Genomic DNA, 25,798 nt, shown 5'->3' on the forward strand with positions numbered 1-25,798 from the left:
CATTAGCTAAAGCTTTAGTTCAGACCATGGAAGGGTTATGCAAATTACATATATACTTTGTATTTGATACCTAAAAACCTATCTTAGAGTGATTTCCGTAAATAATGCTAAAACATAAACTAATTCCTCATATAAGTTGGTTTAAAAACTATTTTTCAAAATATCGTTCACGTAGGAGTAGTGTAAGGTTCGTGTTTTTATAATTATCCGAGGCTAAAAACCGCTAATTATAATAGCGGTTCATTTATTAAAACCGCTAGTGACATTAGCGGTTCCTTACTATTGTCATTTGCGGTTTTCATTTGACAAATACTCCAGCCATAGATATTTCAAAGTCTTCTTGTGAGTTGTCAAAAAAACAAAAAAAAACAAAGTCTTTCCCCATCTTCTAGAGCACGATACTCATTGCGTCAAAAAGCACGATACTCCATTTCCACTAGTGGTACTCCAAAATCCTGACTACCCTACTCCAAATTGGTGCCGGATTCATCACCTCCATGGTTGCCGCTATCCACGGAGACACCATGGGCGGGAATTGGATTCACCACTCTTGACCCTTAATACAAAGTACCTTCAGCTTAGATTCGATAATGGTGATGGTGGTTCTAGCTAATAGAACCGCTAATGGTATTAGAGGTTCTATTTGAAGAGCCTCTAACACTATTAGCGGTTCTATTTAAGCTAGAACCGCAATCAATATTAGCGGTTTAATACTAGCTACGATTAAAAAAACGAACTTAATAACCGAGTCTACGTGGACGGTATGGTGGAAAATATTTTTTAAACCAACGTATATATGAAATTAGTTTACAATAAAGCATTATTTGTGGAAATGGCTCATCTTTTTCTAATAATTTACTCTTAATATGCATGCCCAAGCCTATGAGACTATGAGGATTATAATTTAAAGAAGGATGGAGCGAAAGCTAAGTTTCCGTTTCATTGTACCTATATTAAAATTTAAATTTAGTAAAGAATTTTAAAATTTTGTTATGTAATTAGATACATTAAGGAAAAAATTTACCTATATCAAGGAAAGAAGGAGAAATGTTTGATATGTATGCTAAGTGTTGGACTAGCTATGCAGATTTTTGTACGGTACTTGTTTTTTCTTTTTTCTATTTTTTTTTTTTTTTTTTTTTCAAATTTCAGTTTTAGATTATATGTCTCTTAACCTACTTTGACACTCAATGAACCTTAGCTTAGCTGTTCCCCAAAAAAAAAAAAAAAAAAAAAAAAATCTTAACTTAGCTGGATACTTATTTACGAAGTATTAATTTTCTTATAAGGCAAAAAGAACAAAACCTTTACTTGTGAGAATTTACCACGCAATTTAGGTTATTAGTTATTACCTACGTACCTACATACATACTTTGTTTATATAAATATATAGATGATATCCTTGTAGTGAAAGTGCAACTGAAAACTAAAAAACCAAAAGCCAATCCTACCACACTATAACAAATGGCTGCACCTGTTTGTTGTCTCCCCAACGATGATCTTGCATCAAGACTTGTTCAGAAGATAGCTCAAACTGTACAAGATAAAATACCAGAACAATTCTTGCACAAAGATGGTTTTCCCGAATCCAAAGATGTCGCCGAGTTATGGACTGATTCTCTCCTCATTGATCTTTCTCTCCTCTCTTCAGGCGACCAAGATGAAATCGTCAAGTTCCGTTCAGCTCTCTCCACCTGGGGTTGTTTCTTGGTACACACATCCTTCTTCGTCATTATTTATTTATTTTTATATATTTTAGTCTAGCTTAATTAGCAAATTTTTACTTCAGTAAAAACTAAGCTTTAAATTTTAGTGTATAACTTTCAAATAATAAAACTCAATAGATTTGTTTAATTAAAATAATTGGCGTTTTTATGATAAGGTGAAAAATCATGGAATAGAAGGCTCTTTTCTAGAAGAGGTGATTGAAGTTTCAAGGAAATTCTTTTCACTTCCCTTTGAGGAGAAGATGAAATACTACACAGATGATATCTTCCAAGGGTATGACACTGATGCTGTTTGTCAAGGGTTGGATCAACAAAAGATGAATTGGAATGACAGGCTATTTCTTACCATGTACCCTAAGAATAAAGGCAACCTCAAAGCGTGGCCTGAGAACCCCTCGAATTTCAGGTGACCCCTGTGTTATGAACCTTAGCTTTTTTACGAGCCCTTAAAAACAGAGGGAGTATATTATACAGAGTACAGTACAATTTTTATATAACATATCATACAAATTAATGTAACACCATGTTAGATTGTTAGTATTGTTAATTTGTTATATAGACCTATTATAGTAACATTCTAAAATATAATCTTTTTTTTAGGGATAATATTTAACGATTGATTTTTGTTATTGTTTGTGACAGAGAAATTGTGGACGAATATTCCAAAGAAATCATAAATTTGGCACAAGGTCTTTACAAAGCAGCGGCAAAGTCCCTGAACATAAAAGAAGACAGCTTCTGTTTAGAGAAAGAAGGGGTAATATTGTCAAGATTTACCCTTTACCCGAAATGTCCACGTCCCAAAAATGTACTTGGGTCCAAGCCACATTTAGATGGCTCAATCTTCACCATAGTTTTGGCTGACCGAGAAGGCCTCGAGGTTCAAAAAGATGGTCAGTGGTTCAAGGTTCCGGTCATTCCAGGTGCCCTATTTGTCAATTTTGGTGACTTTGGTGAGGTACGTACGTAACATAATCAAAACTAATTATTCTATTGTGCATATATAGTAAGTAATTCATACCGTAATAAAATTTATTACGTATGTATAAAATATATATATTGTGTAGTGACTATGTTCCCGTTTCATAGGTACTGACGAATGGGATATACAAAAGTACAATGCATAGGGTGGTGACAAATTTAACCAAGGATAGGTTATCAGTGACAGCATTTTGTACTATGGATGCTACGGAAGAGCTCACACCCTTAACCGAATTGGTCACACCAAATCGGCCATCTTTGTACAAGAAGTTCAAAGTTTGCGAGTATAAGGAGGGAGTTTGTTGCAAGTGTGGGCCTGGCGAAAACGCCATTGATGCAATCAAACTCGAGTTTCCATTGCTTTAACTTATTTCCTGAATCTTATATTACTTAAGCTTAAATGCCTGGTTTCGCTTCCAGCAAGTTTATTTGATCGGAAACTTTGTTGTATAAATAATTAAGTTGCATTGCTTTGCTTTGTATTTTGTAATATAGATATAAATCTATAGTTTTATACTACGCCTAAGTTTTACCAAAATATAGATATATACATATATATATATATATATATATATATAAATTGTACAATCTATAGAATAAATTTTATGTATGTCGATCTGTATGTAAGGAAATTCATGTTTGTTGCCATAATGCCATTGATGTGGTATAATTCTTCGTATTGTTTCTACGAAGTATAAAGTTCTATTATAGGATATACTCTACTCTCCATTTATTTGGTATTATGATTTATAGTTGCTTATTCAATATTCTGAATTAGTTGAAATTAAATGTATTTATATCCCCCATTAATATAGAGAAGTTAAAAAGGGTAGAATTTTTTTTTTATATAAAAAAAAGGGTAGAATTGATATCAAGACAACTTTTATTAATAATTATCTAAAAGTGACATCGGGTTATATTGAACAACGATTGGTTATATAATAATTTATTGTTTTTAAAGAGGTTATATAATTTTTTCTATTATATTCCCTAACAATCTAACTATTACTCAAATTTGTTGAAATTCATGGTAAACCCACTTATGAATGTCCCATATTGAAAAAAGAGGAGAGATGATTCCACTTTTTAAGATAGAGGTATTACTCTTACTAAGCTATCACCAATTGGTTTTAGTATGGAACCTCCTTGGTCTCGTTTAGGTTCCATTTCGTATTATCTTAAAATTTAACATGGTATTAGAGTCCCGTTTAATCTTTGGCTAGTTAAATTTGTTTAATTAATTAAAAGAAGTTTAATAATTTTTTGTTATTCTCCTTATTTTTTTCTCTCCTCCAAAGTAGTTGATCAACACTCTTCAACAATGGCTCTCCAGCAATTTAGTCAAGAAACATATGGGAGGGATGGTACAGAAGAAATTCGATGATTCAAATGATCCATTCATATTAAATCAAAACTACAGGATAACAATTTTCAATAACCATCAACCAATCTCCCAAACAACCATATCTCGTTTTCTTTTCTCTTTCACAACTCGAATTCACCCACAAAATAATCACAAATTTCAGCTAAATTTATACATAGTAAACTGTTACAAGAAAACACTTAATCCTATCTCATTGAAAAAAAAAAAAAGAAAAAAAAAAGTAGATCGATAAGAATACAACCCGAAATTGGGGGGCATTAGAATCATCGGTTGGGAGAATTTCCCAACGGCAAGGCTCGAGTTCTTAAAAACAAAGGCATTTTCCTGCAAGCCTGAGAAGCTGCAACCGACCCGAATTCGAAAATGGTTGCCTCGACGCAGCAAGGGCCAGTGCAGCGAACTTCGACGGTTCCGTTCACACCTTTCACTGCTTCGCTGGGTTTTGATTTAGAATTCTCCGGTGGTGATATGGCCTCCAATGCCTTGTCCTTACACTTCCACCATAGCAGACCCATTTGGAGAGTGAACTGATGATTTGGGTGATAGAATAGGAGAAGCTTAGGAAGAAACTAAAAAAAAAAAAAAAAAACAAAAAAACAAAAACAAAAGGTAAATACTCTTGAAAAATAATTAACTATATTTTAAATTCATTTTAAGTATTCAATGTATGTTTACCTAATACTAAAGGTAAATACTATCTGAATACTTGTTTGAGTCCCCTCCTGCAACAAGTGAAAGTTTAGTCCCCAAACTGCAACAAAGACTAAAGTTTAGTCCTCTCTTTTATGCTTTACACCTTCTAAACTGGGTATTTAATTAATCGCTATTAAATAAGGATTTACCTTAATAACGATTCTAATTTCATTTTATAATGACCTAGGACATTATTCGGGCTAAAAACTAGTTTCTTTTTTTATTTGAAAATATTACTTCATACTTCCTATGTCTTTTTTTTTTTTTTTTTTTGTCTTTTTCTTTTAAGAATATATATATATATATATATATATATATATATATATATATATATATATATATATATATATATATATATTGGACTTCAATAATGACTATATAAGTTGAATATACTCTATCACGTTCCCTCACATATAAGCCCTTTGAGTTTGAAATGTGGATGCATGTGAAATTCGTTATGCCCAGCGTTAAATATTCTACTTTAAAAATGGGATGGATAAGATTTAAACTCATGACCTTTATGTCACATTAAATGTATTATAGAGCTTGAAATCCTATGACTTTTTTTTTTTTTTTTGTGTGTTAATTTTTGGGTGAAATGTGACTCATGTTTTCTAACATGTGCATAATAGTTCAAAACTAATTCAATAATACAGTATTAAGTACTACGTATAAAGTTAATCATAGAGTAAATGTATTATAAAGCTTGAAATCCTATGACTTTTTTTTTTTTTTTTGGGTGAAATATGACTCATGTTTTCTAACATGTGCATAATAGTTCAAAACTAATTCAATAATCTAATATATCATATCACTAATATATAAAGTCGGTCTCGCAGTCGGCCACGAGACAGTGACAATTGACATTTTATTTTTTCGCCATGTAGGCGAAAAATAAATGTTATTGTGACACATATGATATTAAGTAAGTGAATTTTGAATATTTTTTCTAAAAAAAAAATGTTGTATAGTGTTTTGTTATCCATATACTTCTAATACTTCATATATGTAAAATTATTCATAACTTTTAATAAATATCATATAACTCGGTTCTATTTCCATCATAAAATTCGTTTTAAGAAGTTCTTTAAAATAAGATCCATTTATAATACTCCCCCCGCTCCTGAAAATTCAACTCACTTTGCATTTGCACGGTCTCCAATGAACATCTTTGACTATATATATATATATTTGGCTATGTAAAAGTGAAAATTATAAAAAGTTGATATTTGAAAAATTTATAATAAGGGGAATCTAATAAGATCTCATATGCTAATTTATTTATATTGTATAAGTCATTAAATGTGGTCAAAGTTATTTAATTTTGACCCATGAATAGTAAGTGAGTCGAACTTTTAGAAACGGAGGTTGTATATTTAATTTATTTAAAAAAAATAGAGAATTAGTAAAAAAAAAAAAACAAATTAAGTTATATAAAAATATTTTCAAGTCAATAATAACATATATATTCACAAACAAAACTACAAAAAGTACACTATTATTTAATTAAATAAGCGATATGACATCATTTGTCTAAATATCCTACATTATCAAAAGGGATTGTAAGACCGTATTTAACATTAAGTAAAAAAGTATATACTGAAATTTTATCAACAATCTGGGCATCGACCGGGCACAAAACTGTTGTATATTTAGAGTGTTGATGGTTGCGCGATCACGACCATGAAGGAGCGCCCGCGCAAGTCTGGCGCGGCCGCGCAGAGAGCGCGTCTAAACCGCGTACCTCTCTGGAATTTGTCAAATTGGAAGGGTGAGGATGGCGCGACCGCGCGTCCTGATTGGCACGCCCGCGCTGCTGGTCGCGCCTAAACCGCGCCCCTCACTGCCTTTTTGTGATTTCTTGCAGATATTGTGAGGAGCCCCTGCTCCTATATTAGAAGCGCCCGCTCCACCTGGTGGCGCGCCCGCGCCTCATGGTGGAGCGCCCGCACCTCCCTGTTTTACCGTTTTTTCTGACGGTGGAGTCTTTTATTAAAAAACATCAATTCGTGAAAGAAAGGGACAAAACATTATTCTTCTTCCCAAAAGCAGTATTCTCTACACTTTTCTCTCAAATTTCTTGCAAACTTTTGTGAGAAAACTCTTTCAATTAATTCAATTTTGGTGAATTTGTCATCTTGATTTCGATTCTAGTACTAAGAATGAAATTGCTGTCAATTGTATCTCAAAGAGGATTTCCGGTTTAACCCAAGTGTCGTGTGGGGGAAATAAACCTCTTTGGGAAAGTGTTCACACGCCTTTGACAGTGTATCAAGGATCTAGTCTTACGGGACATTGGTTTTCTCATGTTCATGCTAGGAATTATCGGCTTGGAGGAAAGGCAAGTTTGATTAACTTCACACTAATGTAGTCTTTGTAAATTTTCTGTAATTTTTTAGACTTTGATAATACTTGATTGAAATACATTGTGTTGTATTTGATCTTTACAATTACATTGTAATCATTTATTTTTAGGTTTTGTTCCCACACAAATTTAAGTGTTTTCTTGTTTGAAATCACTATAAAACCTAACAAAAACTAGTATATATATAAAAGGGAGTTTTTTCCAAAGATTTTAGAGAGCCACTTATAATTTTTATTTTTAAAAAATTATTAGAGCACCATGTAGGATTAGTATTTTTAGAGAGTTACTTATAAAATTATGCCACGTAAGATTGTTATTTTAAAGCGCCACGTAAGATTAAAATTAAAAATTTAAATTTATTATAAAAGTAAAATACTATCTTTTTAAATTGGAAATTTTATCTAAGAGAAACGAAACAATTTATTTTATTTCGTATATATAAAAAAATACTATTAAACTTACAAAAATGAAATTCACGTTCAATTGATATTTTAAAAAAAATTGAATTAGATAAATAAAATAATAAAAATATGACAAGTGATTATAATAAAATATTTTATAAAAATATACTAATAAAAAAATGAATCACGTTAAATTATATAAAGGAGAGTTGTTTCAAAAAAGAAATATATATATATATATATATATATATATATATATATATATATATATATATATATAAAGGGGAGTTTTTTCCCAAGATTTTAGAGAGCCACCTAGAATTATGTTTTTTAAGAAATTGTTAGAGCGTCACGTAGGATTAGTATTTTTAGAACGTTACGTATAGGATTATGCCACATAGGATTGTTATTTTAAAGCACTAAGTAAGATTAAAATTAAAAATTTAAATTTATTATAAAAATAAAATACTATCTTTTTAAATTGGAAATTTTATCTAAGAGAAAAGAACAACTTATCTTATCTCGTACATATAAAAAAATACTATTAAAATTAAAATAAAAAAATAAAATTCACGTTCAATTGATATTTTAGAATAAAAATGTGACAAGTAATTATAATAAAATATTTTATAAAAATATACTAATAAAAAAAATGAAATCACGTTTAATTAAAAAAAATTTATCAGTTTTCTCTCAAAAAAAAAAATAGTTTTAAATTAAATACAAAAAACAAGAAAAATCCATTGAAATTAAAAGTATACCCTTTCTCTTTTTCTAGCAAAAAAAAAAATGTTCATCATTTATCATTTATTCGTCTCAAAGATTAAATTCTACGTTAACAAAATAAAATTGACGAATGAATTTTTAAAGTTTAAATTAATAAATATAAAATATTATCTTTTAATATTAGGAATTTCATCTAAATCTATAACGAAAGAGAGAAAATTCACAATTTATATTAAAATAAATAAAATAAAAATATTAAATGATAATATGATATACTATGTACAACAAATAAATAAAGTAACAAATTTTATCACAAACATAGGAAAAAAATATAAGCTGTAATAAAATACAAACAAACCGTACATAGCTCAGGCTTCATTTAGTACAGTATTAAGTACTTCGTATAAAGTTAATTATAGAGTTGAATCTAATTGAACTATATTGAAATTCCGTTAAAAAAAAAATTGAAATTAATCAAACTAAGAAATCTTTAAAATAAGTCCCAAATATTAGGGGCTAAACCAATGATGGCTAAGAACTCAATTCCAAATTTATGCACGGCATGACTTTTACTATTTATACCCTTCTAAATACATGGTTTGGGTGAAAAGGGTAGATGTAAGTAACATCTTTTGACTTTAGACCTTTTGTGTCCTTTTTATTTTTTTGAAACATGGAAGGATTCTCTTTCATTTGTAATTAAGTATTACTTTCTCCGCTCCGTTTTTTTTTATTTAACATGTTTCATTTATTATGTTTGTCAATACATAAATTTAGTCATCTATATTTTAAATTGCTAATAAGTAAAAATTGTAAAAAAAATAAAAAAATATGTGTGATTAAATTTATTGAGACGATTCAAATAAGATCTCACATAACTATATTTTCGTTAAGTATAAAGTACATAATACTATGTATTATCAATGGTAAGTGTGTGAATAGTGCAAAAGTCAAAATAGGTAAAGTATGTAAAAAGAACGAAGGAAGTGTCTTTTAATAGACATATGTATAGAATAGACTGCAAACTCAATGTGTTGCCTTTTTTTTGTTTTTGATTGTATATATATATCCTCCGTTCTTTTTGAATTACAACGTTTAGGAATATTTTTTTAAACAAACTTTTGAGATTTCATATTCCGTACTATGTACACACATTCCTTTGACTGTCTTCTGTGTTTTATAGATTACGAAAAATATACTCATGTGAGGCGTTGTTAGATTCGTCTGGAATTCAACACTAAAGTACAAAATAAAGAGAATCAATGATTTGGAATTAAATGGTATAATCACTTCCACATCCTCCCTTTTTGAATTTAATCACTTTGACTCTTTGTTACATTATTAATTGAGTTGATTTTCATTACGCATATCCCAATCACTCTCAAAATTACAACAAGTAGATTAGAAAAAAAGTACTCCCTCCATTTTATAATGATTTAATTTATAATGTGGGGACTAAAGGGAAAATGTTATATATTACAAAAGTACAAAGTAATCTAAAGTATAGTTAGTAGATATATATTTAATTTTTAGAGAGAATTAATAAAATAGTATTGGTCCTTACCAAAAAAAAGGAAGTATTGCAATTATTATGAAATGAACATAAAATAAAGAAAGTGTTGCGATTAATACAAAATAGAGGGAGTATAAATTTAGACAAATATAACAAAATCCCACATAACTATGTTTTTTATTTCCTTGTAAAGCACAATACATTGTCATAAGATCTAGAGAGCATGTATAATGTCAAAATCTTAATGTTGCAAGTAAAACAGAGTGGAGGCATAGGTCAGTATTACGGAGAAACTAAATATCTTTGTATTATATGTGGGGTTAGTAGGAAAGAGAAATAGTAAAATATTTGTGAAAGTGGGGTTAGTGGGAAAGAGAAATTATAAAATAATGGTGGGTCCTTTCCAAATATAAAACTGTTGTAATTAATATGAAACGGATGTAAAAGGAAAGTGTTGCGATTAATACGAAACAGAGAGAGTATTAAAATAAATAAGAAGATAGCGTTATACTTGTTTTGTTATTTTTTAAAATAATTACTCTCTCTGTTTGTGTTTTTGTAAGTGTTACACTTTAATCGGCACATAATTTTAGGCAATTTAATTTACTTAAATAAAATAAGAGGTAAGTAGGGTAGTTAAAGTATTAAAAAAATTGTAAAAGAAAGATAGTGGAGTTATTAATTTATTGTAAAGTACTCTGTAATATAATGAATGTGAGAGGAAATAAATAATAATAATATAAAAAAAAAAATTATTATTGTGAGGGTGGGGAGCATGAGAGGAGAGAGATACTAATTTAGTAACTAATTTAACTTTACACATACAGGTACTTGGAGTTCATAACTGTTTAAATATGTATACTATTCAAACCTTGATTATACAACCACATGTATCATGCGAATACGTAATCATTAATTAAAAGAATATTCGTAATAGCTGAAAAGCCACATCAAATCATAAACTGATAAATAAATAATAGCAATGTTATACTACCATAAGATGATAATTGTAAGAATTACTTCGTACGCGGAAAAAAAAGGGCTAGTAAAGAAGCTTTTATAATGAAAACGTAAAACCACTCCTGAATTATAAAGCAAGTTAGTTCCTTCCGTAGTTATAATTTTGTTTTGCAATTTTTTTTAACTATAACATTATTAGATATATTAATAGTTAAATATATGTAACTATATTGTATTTCGTATGTATATATAATCATAGTAGTCTATATCATATACTTTATAACTCCTATGTTTTCTTCTAAATGCAGCATATCTTCTTTTTTACACATACTTTAAGGAATAAATTAAGCAATGTAAACGAACAAATTATTCAAAATAATTTATACACGTAATATATGAATAGACACTTTTACAAATAGACGCTTTTACAAAAGTGAACTTTTTTTTACACTGAATTATAAATACAAACACTTAATAAGAATGAAGGGAGTAAGTATTATTTGTTTTTAAAGTTGGTTGACGTGCACGTGGCGATCTAACTAGTAATTTTAAAAGGGTCAAGCACTCACAAATTCTGTTCTAAAAAGTTGTTCATATTTATTACTCCGTATTAAAATGCGAATTTCATAGAATTTTAAGCTATAAAATTATCTTTATGCTTTATGATACGTAGTATTATCCGATATAAAACTCATACGACAACAGAACATATCTAAAATATATGGAGTGGATGATGAGTCGTAGGATTTATTATTTATCAAGTTAGAAAAAAATATATATCGAATTCACATTGATATACGATATCGTTCTGAAAATAAAAGGTACATAAAATATCTATTACCAGTCTTATAATTTATTTATTTATTCATTAGCATTTTTATAATTCGTTGTTACAGTAAATTTTTTGAAATGGTAGTAAGAAGAAAACTTGATTAATCATATCCTAAATGACACCATTGAATTAGTACTACAATCAATAAATAATAAATGTCACATAAGATTGTGACAATTTTTTATTTTTTTATCACAAACTGTGACATTTAGCATCATCCTATTGAATTATTGGGATTGATTTGTTTGATGTGCGTGAAAAATGATGATGACCATTTCATTACAATTTATCAATGAATGAAAATATCTAAGGGCTTGTTTGGTATAGGAATAATGTTTAATAGGGTAATAAAAGTCAAAGTACAGAAAATAAAAGTGAATATAAATAATTCTAATGAAGAATGAGATAATGATGGTGTAATTTTAAGGGAGAATATGTAGTGATAGTGTGGTGAGAAATCAAAAAAGAGAATTATACTATCCTTATCAACTTTATAAAATCATCACTCCTATTTTAACTTTTATTACTCTCTTAATACATTACTCTAAATCAAACTATGGCCTAAATTGATTTTGACCGCACCCATTAGTTAGATAATGAAGGCCGTACAACATAGATGAAATTTCATCATTGAATTGAATTAATTAATTATAGAAGGAATAACTCCCAAAAACTACTCCATGAAAACACTTTTCACTTTCAGAGTGCTTATTTATAATATTATTCGGCCTAATAAATTGTTCAACTTAAATGAAATTTCATCCTTGAATTGAATAACTCTCTTAACGCGAGACAATACTTTTCACTATTAGAGTGCTTGTAACTGTATGTCGAACCAAAGACCTTTGCTAATCTAATTGCTACATACACCTGTCAACTATAATATTGTTGCCTTTAGTGATTACAACTACTATATACATTAATGCAAGTCGTTATATACGCAATTCATTGTGTTACAATACACTGCCAAGCTAACTAATTAAGGTAAATTATTATTAGAGCACCAATTTAATTTCTCAAGGGGCTAAGCTAATTAGCCTGTTTGTCCTCATACATCACGTGGATGTCACATCTAATAATCTAATATTCCATATCATTTTCATACCAAAAAAAAAAAAAGAAAAAAAAAAGAGGGTAAGATTTTCAAGTGAAGGTGGTTTTTTTTTTTTTTTTTTTTTTATTGGTGTATATGATATGTCAAGTCATTATAAATAAATAACCATGCATTTAACCATCTCTTGATTACAACTCAATAGATTCCAATATTAAATTGGACCATCTAATGGATACCAATATAAGTATGTACGTATGTTATTAGAATAAATAGGACATTATTACGAAGTATAATTTTTTTTGTGGCTAATATAGGAAATGATAATGATACTTATGTGTTGTATTTGAATTATTGAGGTTGATTTGTTTGATTAGCCTTGTCATGCGACGTTAATGGTATTGTACTATTTAATGGATACAAAAATGATTTTAATGGAACATCTAATTGATACAAATACAAGTAAATGTATGTTGTTAGAATAAATAGGACATTATTATTTTTTGTGGCTAATATAGGAAATGATAATGATACTTATGTCTTGCATTTGAATTATTGAGGTTGATTTGTTTGATTAGCCTTGTCATGCGACGTTATTGGTAGTGTACTATTTACTGGATACAAATATGAGTATGTATTTTTCTATGGAGTAAGATAAACATGACATTACTTTTGTTGCAAATATAAAAGTATGATAATGAAATTTGTGTCTTGTTATTGAATTATTGGGATTGATTTGTTTGATTACCCTTGTCATGAAGTTAATAATGTCACTACAAGAAAATTGTCTTTTCGTAGCGATTGTACATTCGCTACAATATGCATATATGTTTGTAAAATAGTAGAGGAGTCCGTATTATTTTATAATCGACATAGTAAACCCACATGAAATCGATACGAAAAACACAACAATAATTATTCACCTTTTTTCACATTTATAAAATTATGGAAAAGTGTATCATCGCTACTAAAACCCAAAAATCGATACGAAAAACCTTTTTTACACTAGATTTTAAAATTTTGTTTGACAAAGAGAATATAAAATATGTCATAGCTTATTGGAAAAACATTTAATATTAGAGTTTGAGGTTGTATGTTCGAATGTTGTATAGATCATATGTAGGGATTTTTTTTTTTTTTTTTTTTTTTTTAGAAAATGAGTTCAACATTTGTAGCGATAATCGCGAAAAACACTACTCTTGTTATAGTTGTATAGATCATATGTAGGGATTTTTTTTTATAGAAAATGAGTTCAACATTTGTAGCGATAATCGCCATGGTTGAATGTAGTTTTTCGTATCGATTAATGAGGACAACCCTAGCGAAAGCGAAAAACACTACTAAAGGCTATAGTAGCGGGGGATATTGTATCGAATAACCATTCGTTGGGATTTTTTTTTTTTGTAGCAATTACAATCGATAAGAAATGTTAAAATAATCGCTACGAAAAGATTTTTTTTTTTTTGTAGTGTATGATGTAACATTTAACGGATAAAATATGAGTATTTGTGTTCTTAAAATAAATAGGACATTAAAGGCTTAATACATTTGTTGCTACCATAAGAAATGATAATGATACTTGTGTCTTGTTATTGAATTATTGGGGTTAATTTGTTTGATTACCCCTTGTTTTTTTTATAGGAATTTGTTTGATTACTCTTGTTATAAAGTTTACCGTGTAACATTTAATTAATAAAAATACAAGTATTTATGTTTTTAGAATAAACAAGACATTAATACTTTTGTTGCTAATATAAGAAATGATAATGATACTTGTGTCTTGTTATTGAATTTAGGGGGGTTGATTTGTTTGATTACCCTAGTCATGAATTGAAGTTTAATGGTGTACCGCTTAATTTATACAAATTAAATACGATTACCCCTTGTATGATTTTAGATTAAAAAAAAAAAAATTAGTTTTGTTTTTAACATAAAGATGAAATGATAATGATACTTGTGTCTTGTTATTGAATTATTGTGGTTGATTTATTTGTTTGATTACCCTTGTCATGAATTGAAGTTGATGGTGTCACTTTTTTTCTTAAAAAAAAAGTTGATAGTAACATTTAATTGGTTAAAATACGATGTATGTACTACGTATGTTTATATAATAAACAAGACATAGATACTTTCGTTGCTAATATAAGAAATGATAACGATATTCATGTCTTGTTATTGACATTATTGGTGTTGATTTGTTTCATTATCCTTGTCATGAAGTTAATGGTGTGATTTTAGAACAAACAAGATATCTCTTTTTTTTTTTTTTTGACGCAATATATTACTTTTGTTGTTAATACGGAGTATAAGAAATGATAATGATACTTGTGTCTTGATATTGAATTATTGGGGTTGAATTGATTTGTTTGACTAGCCTTGTCATGAAGTTAATGGCAATATACAGTATATGGCTAAATTAAATACAGAGTAAAATTGTTACTGAAAAATGACCACCATAACTCCATAAGGCATAAGGTTGTAAAAATGGAGGATAATGATTGATTACCTTTTCTACAACATCACTTCTTTCTCATTTTTTTTTTAATAGTGCTAAATATTTAAAATTCATTTTTTAAAAATATTTAATTAACCATTTTCAAAATCATAAATTTACATATTTGGCTAACCATCGGTGTGCCCAGAATTACTCAGTCGTCATGGGTTACTTGATCGGTCAGGAGTTACTCGGTCAGTTAGGAGATACTCGATCAGTGGTTACTCGGTTAGGCCCAGGTTGTGTGGTCGGGGTTACTCGGTTAGGGATTACTTGGTCGATCAAGGTTCTACTTGATCAGGGGTTAATCGGTCGATCAGTGTTTTGGAAAAAAAAAATGTTGCTCCAAAATACGTACTTCGTATTTGATTTTTTTTTTATTATTATTTTCATTAATTTTAGAAATTCTAACACGTTTTCCGTGTGACCAGCTGACACATACCTAAACACTGATCGAGGTTACCGAGTAATTCCTGATCGACCGAGTAACCCCTAGCAACACGGTGTGGCATACTTGGCATGAAACTTTATGTAGAAATTCAGTTTTAATTTTACAAATTAGAAAAATATCTCTCTTCTTTATGCTTCATCTCATTCTCCACTGATGTTCATCAACGAAGGTCATGATGATGTCGAATGTATGTTGCTCGATCCCAATCGAAGTTCATCCGGAGTTCATTTGGAGAAATTACATTAATTTCAATTGAAATTCCAATATCTAAAATGCTCTTCATCTTCATTATTTTCAATTGAAATTCCATTATATAATCCGTTTTTCATCTCCATTACTTTCAATTGATATTGAACATCGAAAATCCAATCCAATGTCCCAGTCTGAATTTGTCTTCTCCAATTTGTACAGTAATTGGAAACCCCAAATTTTCCAATGAACCATCATTGATTTTGTGTCAAAAACCTGCCTTTTCGAGCCAAAAATAGCGGGCTTTTGGTCCATCTATTGCTTTACATTTGCCCGTTGTATTGGTTTCCATTGTACACCTATGATTATTACGGAGTACTTCATTAATAATTTTTTTTTTTTAGAAGATTCCCCATTAAAAGTTTTAGTTTTAAATTAAATGATAAATTCTAAAAAAAATTGTAATAATGAAAATCACAAATTCTTATATGTGGCTGGTTATATCGTGTGACCAGTTATCATAGGGGTTACTTTGTTAGTGTAATAGGGGTTACTTGGTCAGTGTTAAGGGTTACTCGGTCAGTGTTATACGAGTTACTCAGTCAATATTACAGGGGTTACTTGGTTAGTGTTATAGACATTATTTTGTTATTTTATAAGTGCTCACACGGTGTAGCCAACTACACACAAGACGACTGTAAAATCATCACTTTGGTCTCCACCTTATTTTTTTATTTTTTTTTTATTTTAAATATGGGTTAAACTTAGTGTTGCAATTAATCCGAAACAGAAGACAAATGTTTATCTTTGGGAAATTTGTCTAAAACTACCCGAAAGATAGGCTCATTTGTGAACAACTACCCATTTTTTTTTATTTGTTTACAACTACCCGCAAGTTTGAAAACGTTTGGGTAGCACTACCCATTAGCGTTGTTCATCCAAAAAACCGTTAGTGGGCACCACATTGTACACGTGTCATTTATTTATTGGATAAAAAATTTAAAAAAAAAAAAAGATAAAAAAAACCAGCCACCAACCAGTCACCCCAACCACCGTGAAACCCTAGCCCCTACCCCCAACCACCACCAAAAACCGGCTGGCCGCCACCCTAAACCTCCGAAACGGCCAACCGGAACCCCCTGACCACCAATCAGCCACCCACACCACCATCTCCAAACCTACCAGCCACCGCCACCCCCTTTCACTGCAGGCGACCCTAACCCAGGACCCACGAACCCTCCCCAACCACCGCCTCTCCTCCATCTCTATCCTCTGACAACACCAAAACCCACCATCGCACACCATTTTGACACCGACCCAATTTCGATTGTAGGTGGTGGTTTCGATTTCGGGTAAGGAAAGATTCGGTTTCGGGTCTGGGATTGGGGGAGGGTGGTTCGAATCCGGGTGGCTCGTCAAAGGAGAGAGAGGGCGGTGCGGCGAGTGACCCTAGTGTGGGTCGTGGGTTGAAGGAGATAGAGGGAGGGTCGTGGGACTGGTAGGGGTGTCGGGTTGGGGTGAAGGGTTGGTGGCCGACCGTTTTCAGAGGTTAACGAGGGCGGCCGACCGGTTTTTGGTGGTGGCTGGGGGTAGGGGCTAGGGTTTCACGGTGGTTAGGGTGGCTGAGTTTTTTTTTTTTTTTTTAATTTTTTTATCCAATAAATAAATGACACGTGTATAATATGGGGCCCACTAACGGTTTTTTGGATGGAAAACGTTAATGGGTAGTGCTACCCAAACGTTTTCAAACTTGCGGGTAATTGTAAACAAATAAAAAAAAAATAGGTAGTTGTTCACAAATGAGCCTATCTTTCGGATAGTTCTAGACAAATTTTCCTTTATCTTTTATGTAGTAATAATGATGAATAGTGGCCTTTTATCAAAAACTAAAAAAGTTCCATCCTCTTAAACTTAGAACTTTCATCATTTGCAACCATCAAAATATCAAAAAATGGATTCAATCTTTATGGTTGGACTAGGCTTAACAATTATCATAGTGATAGTCACTCAAATCATCCAAATACTTTCGAAAACCTCCTCAAAACTTCAACCACCAGGCAAAAAGGGGTGGCCTTTAATAGGAGAAACTACAACATTTGTGTCATGCCCAATGAATTTTGTACTTGATCGGATGAGAGACCATTCTCCTGATGTCTTTCAAACCTCACTTGCAGGTGAAACTATGGCCATTTTCTGCGGCCCGACATCGAACAAATTTATCTTCTCCAATGAGTTAAAGTTGGTTAGATCCTGGCTTCCTCGCTCCATCTCCAAAGCTCTTGCTCAACAAAATGCTGACCCAAATTCACTCTCTTACAAACTAGCAGATCAAGTATCCCATAAATTTTTGAAGCTAGATTGTATCCAACAATATGCTGGTACCATGGATTCTATGGTAAAACAACATTTGGATAAATTTTGGTTGCCTTTTGATCAAGTCAAGGTTCATCCCTTAGCAAAAGAGTTCACTTTCGAGCTATCTTGCAGGATTTTTGTGGAGTTTTCTAACCCAAGTCCTGAATTAATTAAGCAACTTCGTGACCCCTTCTTTGAGTTCATTGAAGGGATCTTTTCAACCCCTCTTAACATTCCTGGGATGCCTTACTACAAAGCTCTTAAAAAGTCAGCACTTGTCCAGGAGAAACTTTTCGAGATCATGGAGCAGAGGAAAATACAACTCTCTGATGTTCAGCAGCAGCAGCAGGACCAGGTTGTTTATGACCGCGATTTGTTAGGCCAATTTCTTATGGCTACTGATGAGCACGGAACTTCTGTAAGAAAGGAGGACGTTGCTCGTGTTATTGTTGGGTTTATTTTTGCTAGTTTTTATACTACAAGTACTACCATTGCCTTTGTGGTCTACTTCCTCTCGAAACACCCTGACATTTATGAAAAAGTATTACAAGGTACTTGAGTTACGGTTAATAATTTCTCAACAATATTTTCTATTATCTTTAAGGAGTTAAGGTTAGTTTCTCTACATTATTATTCTCTACCCATTTTATGTAGCAAAGCTCGTTGTTATTGTACCGTGCTTTTATGTGTCATTACTCATTAGTTTTCTTAACAGAACAAATGGAGATCAAAAAGGCAAAAGAAGCAGGAGATCTCCTCACTTGGGCAGATGTTCAAAAAATGAAGTACTCTTGGAATGTAATATGTGAAACCATGAGACTTAGACCCCCGGCCACGGGCGGTTATAAGGAAGCCATAGCTGATTTCACTTATTCAGGCTTTAACATCCCTAAAGGATGGAAGGTACATTAATTTTGTTACTACGAGTATTATTATAATTCTTACTGTTATTATAACAAAACTTTTGTAATTTCGTCGATGATTGTTTATATATGTATATAGGTCCATTGGAGTGCATATTCTACAAATATGAATCCCAAGTACTTTCCTGATCCTGAAAATTTTGATCCTTCAAGATTTGAAGGGAGCGGACCTCCACCTTTCACATTTGTACCATTTGGGGGAGGCCCTCGGATGTGTACCGGTAAAGAATATGCTCGAATGGAGACGCTCGTTTTTCTTCATAACTTGGTGACTAAATTCAGATTTAAGATGGTGAATCCTAATGAAAAGATTTTCTATAACCCAGATCCAGTTCCTGCAGAAGGCCTCCAAGTTTATCTTCAGCCTCATTGAGAATTAATAACATTATCAATTTTCGAAGTATGATATAAACATTACATATCATTGTATGTGTACCACAAGCATGTCCTGTTAGTAATTTAGATTTTGCACGTTTAAGTAAATCAAATTGTACTAAAGTGTAGTTAGTGAGATGGATCAAAGGAAGTATTTCATATATGACTACTTGTTATGTACCCCTACAATCCTACATGTTATGTATCGAACTACAATATCTACACCTACCATCAATGAACTGAGCTCAGTGACCAACTTTGCAAATCAAGTCAAGTAACTAAATAAGTACTAATTACTCGAATTACATAGTTAAATCAACATTCGTCTATTGAAGAAAAAAAATTACAGGGACCATATCTCATGTTAATTACCCCTAGTAATAAATTCATTTCATTGATACAACTTTCTTGAATATGCCTGATGCTAACAAAGTAACAATGTAGTAGTAAATCAATACTCTGTTTATAATACTCCATTACTCTTGCTATTTTAACTATAACATTTATATTTGAAATTTTGAACAGTAGCATGGATGGCAAATGGATTAGATGCTTAGTTAAGTCTTAATTGGGGTTTTATTATTCAAGATTAATATGGAATTTAGTTTGCACCGCCAATTTTTCCTATTCATCAAATAAGTAGCAAACGATTAATTTTTAGTCAACTACATTTATACCTTGATTACTTTTTCTTAAGAAATGATGGTAGGGTGCAATCAAATTATAAAATTCCATATCAACTCTCAAGGTAGTGAAGTAGGAAGAACAATATGAAATTGACGGAGTAGTAAATTGCTTAGTTATTGATTGTATTAGATTTAAATGCACGCGAATCATATTTTTTAATTTCAGAAACATTTAGACCACCAAATAAAAAGAATACATAAAAAAGTAATGGACATTTTAGGTATTTTAAGTAGACATCAAACTCATAGATTGACATTTCCTTACAAGGTTTGGATCTCACTTGTTGCCATCTACTGTAGTTTTGAGTTGGGCTTAAAGAGGTCTCAAGAACTTGGGTCGTAGGGGCCTAACCCATATCATTACCATGAAAAAAAAAATTCCCCAACAGTGATCCAATTCAAAAGATCAGACTCAACCCATTAATGCCAATATTAAATTAGTATATACACCATTCACACAATTTCTTGATTTATTTCTTCTCCACCCATTTCATAATTCTTATTATCACATATTTTTCTATATGTATCTCCAAAAGAATCTCAAAATTATTTGAGTTTTAGAACAAAAAATATGGAATCCATATTTGTGTATGTGCTTAATTATACAACCTTTCTGATACTTATTATCAGCATATTTATTTTATATTTCTCTGTTTTCAAAACAAAAATCAGGTGTTCATCTTTGTATAACATTCCTCCTGGCAAAAATGGGTGGCCAATAATAGGAGAAACCTTAGAATATGTCTCAAACAACCAAAAATTCGTATGGGATCGAATGATGAAGTATTCCCCTGATGTATTCAAGACCTCTATCATAGGGGAAAAAGTTGCTGTTTTATGCGGTCCTTCTGCTAACAAATTCATCTTCTCAAATGAAACAAATCTGTTCAAATTCTGGTTGCCTCCTTCAGTTGCAGCTATTCTTTCAGTAACAAACATCGACACGAATTCATCGTCGTCTAGATTAGTAACAGAGGAATTGCACAAGTTCCTTAAGCTCTATTCGATGCAATATCTTGTGCCTATTATGGATTCTAAGGCACAACAACATTTACAATCTTTTTGGGTTCCTGATAATGAAGTAAAAGTTCACTTACTTGCAAAGGAGTTTACTTTTGCTCTTTCTTGTTGCTTGTTTCTTGATTACCATAAGAGTGAACAAGTAACGGGTATTTCGGAACCCTTTTACGTGTTGAACGAGGGGGCCGTGGCGATGCCTATAAATTTTCCTGGCACCCTTTACTACAAAGCTCGAAAGAGGGAAGCTGAGCTTCGAAGTAAGCTTGTTGATGAGATTAGACAGAGGAAAATCGAGTTATCTCGGAAAAATCACGGTGGTTTCGACTTGTTGACTAGGGTGCTTATGGCTTCTCAAGAGAATGGGGTGATGATCGATGAGACGGTTGTTGCTGGAAGGATTATTTCTCTCTTGTTTGCTAGCTTTTTTACTACAAGCAATACTATCACTTTTGTGATAGACAACCTTGCTAAATATCCTCATGTTTATGAGAAGGTTTTACAAGGTACTTTCTTGACCCAATTCATCTTTATCCTTTATTAGTTTATTTGTAGCAAAAACAAGTCATTTGATTCGGGTCCATCCAGTCTAGTTGAGTCAACATTTGACCTAAAAAATTCTAAAAAAACAGTGGTGTCCATGTTGCAAATAATAATGACTAAGGTCAGTTTAAACTCGGTTATATAATTTATTGTACTATTCAAAATTGAAGTCAAGTTAGATTTGATCCAGTAATTTGTTACAAGCCAAATCAATTTGCTTAGTGTTTAAAATATACTTGCTAATATGACTATTATGTGATTTGAAGTAATATGCATATGTATATGTATGTGGATTGATTGTTAGAGCAATTGGAGATTGCGCGATCAAAAGAGGCAGGGGAACTACTAACATGGAAGGATGTACAAAAAATGAAGTATTCATGGAATGCAGTATGTGAAACAATGAGACTTGAACCACCCGCCCAAGGAAGTTTTAGGGAGACTATCACTGATGTCACTTATGCTGGTTTTAAGATTCCTAAGGGATGGAAGGTACGAAACTACGATTCTACGAACCATTCATTTATCAATCTAGATGTGAAGCTCGTAATACTTCATAATTTGGTAAATGGATGAAAAGAACATTAAAGAATGAAGGAAATACCTTTTTTTTTAATGCAAATTACAAGTTTCATAATTATTACTCGGTAGCTCGTAATACTCTTGTATTGTGTTGTATGAATCAGGTACATTGGAATAACCATTCAACAAATATGGACCCGAAAATATTTCCGGATCCAGAAAAATTCGACCCGACAAGGTTTGAAAGCAACAAAGTGCCACCCTTTGCATTTGTACCATTTGGAGCAGGGCCTAGAATGTGTGCAGGGAAAGAATACACAAGAATTGAAATACTCGTATTTCTGCACAATGTGGTGACTAAATTCAAACTCCACAAAATTAATCCAAATGAAAAGGTGATTTATAACCCAAACCCACATCCGGTTGAAGGTCTTCGAATCCATATTCAGCCTCATGAAAATTAAAAATGCTTCTAGGCTCTTGGTTGACAATATAAAATGGGGGAAGTGGAAATTCTTGAAATTTGATTAGTTGGATAGTTGTTTGGTGACACACAAAAGAAAAAACGGAGGAAACAAGGAAAGTAAATTACTAAGCCTCTAGTGAATTGAAGTTCATGGGAGTTTTAAATTCTCACCTTACCAACCAAACAAGTTTAATAATTTTCTAGGAATTTCATTAGGGAAATAGCTTTTTATTAAATGCAATGCAATTTCCTATGAAAATTTAATTTCCATGTCAATCAAACAATTCCTTAATTATAGTATTTGTGTTTCGGATTGATGAATAAAGTTGTGACTAATAATCTCTTAACTACTTTTGTCATCCTTATTGTAATTTACTACTCTCTCCGTTCCCGAAACTTCGACCCTTTTGGCCTAATTTTAGTCCTAAAATATTCATCCCATTTGCATTTTAATACCCACTAATTTGCAATAATATTTGTGCAAAATTAGCTTCCCCATGCAAATTTTGCTTTTTCTATATACTTTTATTACTTTCTCTCTCTACTTTTTTGCAATTCCAATATAAAATTCTCTTTTCAATGTACTTTTCTTAGTTTCCCCATACACTCTTACACTTCCAATTTAACTTCTTAATACCCGCGAAATTAACCCAATAGGGTCGAAGTTTCAGGAACGGAGGGAGTAGCAAAGTTGTGTAACCACACAACCCTGAGACTACGTAAGGTGGTAAGGTCAAAGAATCTTTAAACCTTGACGTACGAGGTTCAATCCTTATTTGGGATTCAATATATGAGAGTCTACAGATTACTTGTACCGGGTAACATTATCCAAAGAATTCAATCGGCTATGGCTTGAATCTTTTGGGGTGATGATGGCAGTATGGCAGACGTAGAATTTTGGAAAGTAGAATGAAAAGTGGTGAGAATTTCTAATGCAGTACAGTGTACAACACTTTAAAACTCCAATCCATTATTTTTTTTTTATTTTTTTTTTGTGCAATAACTTCCAATTAAATTACTACCTATTACATTTATCTTTTAAAGAAACTAAAATATTTAAAGATTCATAGACTACATCTCGTGCTTTAGCACAGATACGTTCTATTAGGAATTGAAAAGCCCATAAAAATGACAACGCGAATTAATAGACTAGACAATTTATGAAATCAGGGGAATGTGGGAGAAATCTCCAAATTGCCCTTAAGTAAAAATTAAACCTACACCCTCATAATTACATGATGGTCAAGAAAACATTTGTGAACGAGCAATCATACGGAGGTCGAGAATGTTCTGCTCCGTAAATCTTACGGAATGATGTTGGATTGTTGAGGTTTTTGCATTGGAGGGTTTTTGCTCAATAATCTCTCTTCTGTCTTCTCCACCCGTTGCCGCCACCTGAACTTCTGACGCTATATTACAATTCCGACGCTTCGTAAACTCTCTTATGAAAAATTCTGAATTTAATTTGATTTTTTGTTTTTATGGGTCCAATTTAATTTTCTGCTCCTACTGTTACATAATTCAGTACTAATTTCTTGAGCTCAATCTTAAAACCCATGAAATCTTGCAATATATTTTATGCTAAAGATCCTTTCTTTATTTTTTGTTATGTTTTTACTGTTTTGTTTAAGAAGCTAAAAAAGGAAAAATTGAGGAAAAATTAATACTCCCTTCGTTTTATTTGGAATCTAACATTAAAGTATAAAATAATTCATAATTAGTTTACCTTATTTAATTTTTTTTGATTTTTTTTTTGAAAGCACAAGTCATAATTGCATAATTCAAGGTAGAGATTTCCTTACTTAGAGTCATGTCATCAATTTACAAACAATTAATTCCAAAAAATTAAGTTAAAAATGGAACATATTCAATATGGGTAGATCTTTTTGAAACACCCAAAATAGTATATGGGACTAATATAATTATGAAACGGGGGGAGTATTAATTACACCAATTTGTGCGTGATTTTGCCATGAATTCCCAATTTAATTCCATTTTAAGAAGTATATTTAATGCTTATATATAGCTCTAAGGGCTACATTGCCTACTTATATCATTACCCTTAAAATTAATACCCGTGTAATTTTGATTACTCATTTTCTCTCACATTAATGTTATTAATCATTGCATATGGTTTATTGATTTTAAATTTTGGAATTAACTGTATTGTTGGTAACTTGGTGTAGTAGTGTAGTACACATTTCTAACTTTAAAATATATGAAAAATTGACAAAAATAATCCCAACTTTCGTTGGTTCGTTAAAAATAATCCCAACTTTGGGGGTCATTCGCTCAAAATGATCTCAACCGGTCACTTAACCTGTTATAACAGGTTAATGTGACACGTGTTGCTATTTAATTGGCTGATAATAAAATAAAAACAGAAAAAAAATCTAGTTGCCGGAAGCTCCATCCACGACCACCTTCTCCACCACTTAGCCATGACCCCCTCCCGGAACCCCATCCCCACCGGCACCTATGGCGCCGGCGCCGGCGATGCCTCTCCCCTGAACCACCAAAGACCAAACCACTCAATAATCGCAACCTGAAATCCCAAAAAAATCCTCCCCCACCGCATTAAACCCCCAAATCGGCCCTCCCCCACCCTCGGTTTAATGCGGTGGGGGAGGATTTTTTGGGGGTTTCGAGTTGCCATACGGGTGTTTTGGGTGGTGGTCTATTGGGTTAGGGTGAGGAGTGTGCCGGCGCCGAGGCAAGGAGGAATGCCTGGGCGCCGGCAAGGTTAGGGGCGAGCAGATCTGGGCGGGGTTGGGGGTTGCAAGGTGGTTTTGTGGTGGTTTGTGGGTTGGTAGGTGCTGGTCGCGGCGGAGTGCTGGTTTCGTGGTGGTTTGTGGAATTTATAGAAATGATTGTTGTGGTGTGGTGTGGCTCGATGGTTGTACAGGTACGACGGTTCAGGGGGTAGGGGAGTGCGCCGGTGTTGATGGGGGGTTTCGGAAGGGGGTCATGACCGACTGGCGGTGGGGACGTGGGTGGGGCTGGGTTTGTTTTTTAATTTTTTAAAGTTTTCTTTTATTTTTTTTTAAGCTTTTTTTTTTTATTTTTAAAGTTTTTTACTTTATTTATTTTTTCAACCTATAATGTGCTGAATGACACGTGTCACTCAAAACTGAAAAAAAAAAC

The 25,798-nt window shown here is 31.9% G+C and overlaps 3 protein-coding genes and 1 long non-coding RNA gene across 5 annotated transcripts; 3 read left to right on the top strand and 1 right to left on the bottom strand.

The window, feature by feature from the left end:
• Nucleotides 1-1,249: 1,249 nt before the first annotated feature.
• On the top strand, nucleotides 1,250-3,241 carry LOC110725246 (probable 2-oxoglutarate-dependent dioxygenase ANS). The gene is made up of 4 exons (XM_021904734.1): nucleotides 1,250-1,710; nucleotides 1,883-2,133; nucleotides 2,370-2,685; nucleotides 2,817-3,241. The coding sequence occupies exons 1-4, from the start codon at nucleotides 1,465-1,467 to the stop codon at nucleotides 3,072-3,074; spliced, it is 1,071 nt and encodes a 356-aa protein (XP_021760426.1). The 5' UTR covers nucleotides 1,250-1,464; the 3' UTR covers nucleotides 3,075-3,241.
• Nucleotides 3,242-4,111: 870 nt separating this feature from the next.
• On the bottom strand, nucleotides 4,112-5,021 carry LOC110725043. Its single transcript, XR_002512128.1, has 2 exons — nucleotides 4,768-5,021; nucleotides 4,112-4,661 (listed from the first exon to the last, which is right to left on the bottom strand). It is a non-coding gene; the product is annotated as an uncharacterized LOC110725043 (long non-coding RNA).
• Nucleotides 5,022-17,627: 12,606 nt separating this feature from the next.
• On the top strand, nucleotides 17,628-19,655 carry LOC110725247 (beta-amyrin 28-oxidase-like). Of its 2 annotated transcripts, none has more exons than XM_021904735.1 (3): nucleotides 17,628-18,673; nucleotides 18,838-19,025; nucleotides 19,125-19,655. In XM_021904735.1, the coding sequence occupies exons 1-3, from the start codon at nucleotides 17,719-17,721 to the stop codon at nucleotides 19,416-19,418; spliced, it is 1,437 nt and encodes a 478-aa protein (XP_021760427.1). In that variant the 5' UTR covers nucleotides 17,628-17,718; the 3' UTR covers nucleotides 19,419-19,655. The 2 variants fall into 2 exon arrangements, with proteins under 2 accessions (XP_021760427.1, XP_021760428.1); XM_021904736.1 differs by having other exon boundaries at nucleotides 18,427-18,734; nucleotides 19,125-19,556.
• A 706-nt stretch (nucleotides 19,656-20,361) lies between these two features.
• LOC110725248 (beta-amyrin 28-oxidase-like) lies at nucleotides 20,362-23,013 on the top strand. The gene is made up of 3 exons (XM_021904737.1): nucleotides 20,362-21,629; nucleotides 21,971-22,158; nucleotides 22,353-23,013. Exons 1-3 carry the CDS (start codon nucleotides 20,678-20,680, stop codon nucleotides 22,650-22,652), a joined length of 1,440 nt encoding a protein of 479 aa, XP_021760429.1. The 5' UTR covers nucleotides 20,362-20,677; the 3' UTR covers nucleotides 22,653-23,013.
• Nucleotides 23,014-25,798: the final 2,785 nt, after the last annotated feature.

Source organism: Chenopodium quinoa, unplaced genomic scaffold, assembly GCF_001683475.1.
Source record: "Chenopodium quinoa cultivar QQ74 unplaced genomic scaffold, ASM168347v1, whole genome shotgun sequence".
Classification (NCBI taxonomy): domain Eukaryota; kingdom Viridiplantae; phylum Streptophyta; class Magnoliopsida; order Caryophyllales; family Amaranthaceae; genus Chenopodium; species Chenopodium quinoa.

What these genes read in the sequence shown, in the direction of transcription:
- LOC110725248 (XM_021904737.1), top strand. Translation starts at nt 20,678, where the DNA reads ATGGAATCCATATTTGTGTATGTGCTTAATTATACAACCTTTCTGATA. An exon ending in TTATGAGAAGGTTTTACAAG is followed by an intron (nt 21,630 to 21,970) that starts GTACTTTCTTGA and finishes ATTGATTGTTAG; the next exon opens with AGCAATTGGAGATTGCGCGA. An exon ending in AGATTCCTAAGGGATGGAAG is followed by an intron (nt 22,159 to 22,352) that starts GTACGAAACTAC and finishes TGTATGAATCAG; the next exon opens with GTACATTGGAATAACCATTC.
- LOC110725247 (XM_021904735.1), top strand. Translation starts at nt 17,719, where the DNA reads ATGGATTCAATCTTTATGGTTGGACTAGGCTTAACAATTATCATAGTG. An exon ending in TTATGAAAAAGTATTACAAG is followed by an intron (nt 18,674 to 18,837) that starts GTACTTGAGTTA and finishes TTTTCTTAACAG; the next exon opens with AACAAATGGAGATCAAAAAG. An exon ending in ACATCCCTAAAGGATGGAAG is followed by an intron (nt 19,026 to 19,124) that starts GTACATTAATTT and finishes ATATGTATATAG; the next exon opens with GTCCATTGGAGTGCATATTC.
- LOC110725246 (XM_021904734.1), top strand. Translation starts at nt 1,465, where the DNA reads ATGGCTGCACCTGTTTGTTGTCTCCCCAACGATGATCTTGCATCAAGA. An exon ending in CCACCTGGGGTTGTTTCTTG is followed by an intron (nt 1,711 to 1,882) that starts GTACACACATCC and finishes TTTTATGATAAG; the next exon opens with GTGAAAAATCATGGAATAGA. An exon ending in ATTTTGGTGACTTTGGTGAG is followed by an intron (nt 2,686 to 2,816) that starts GTACGTACGTAA and finishes CCCGTTTCATAG; the next exon opens with GTACTGACGAATGGGATATA.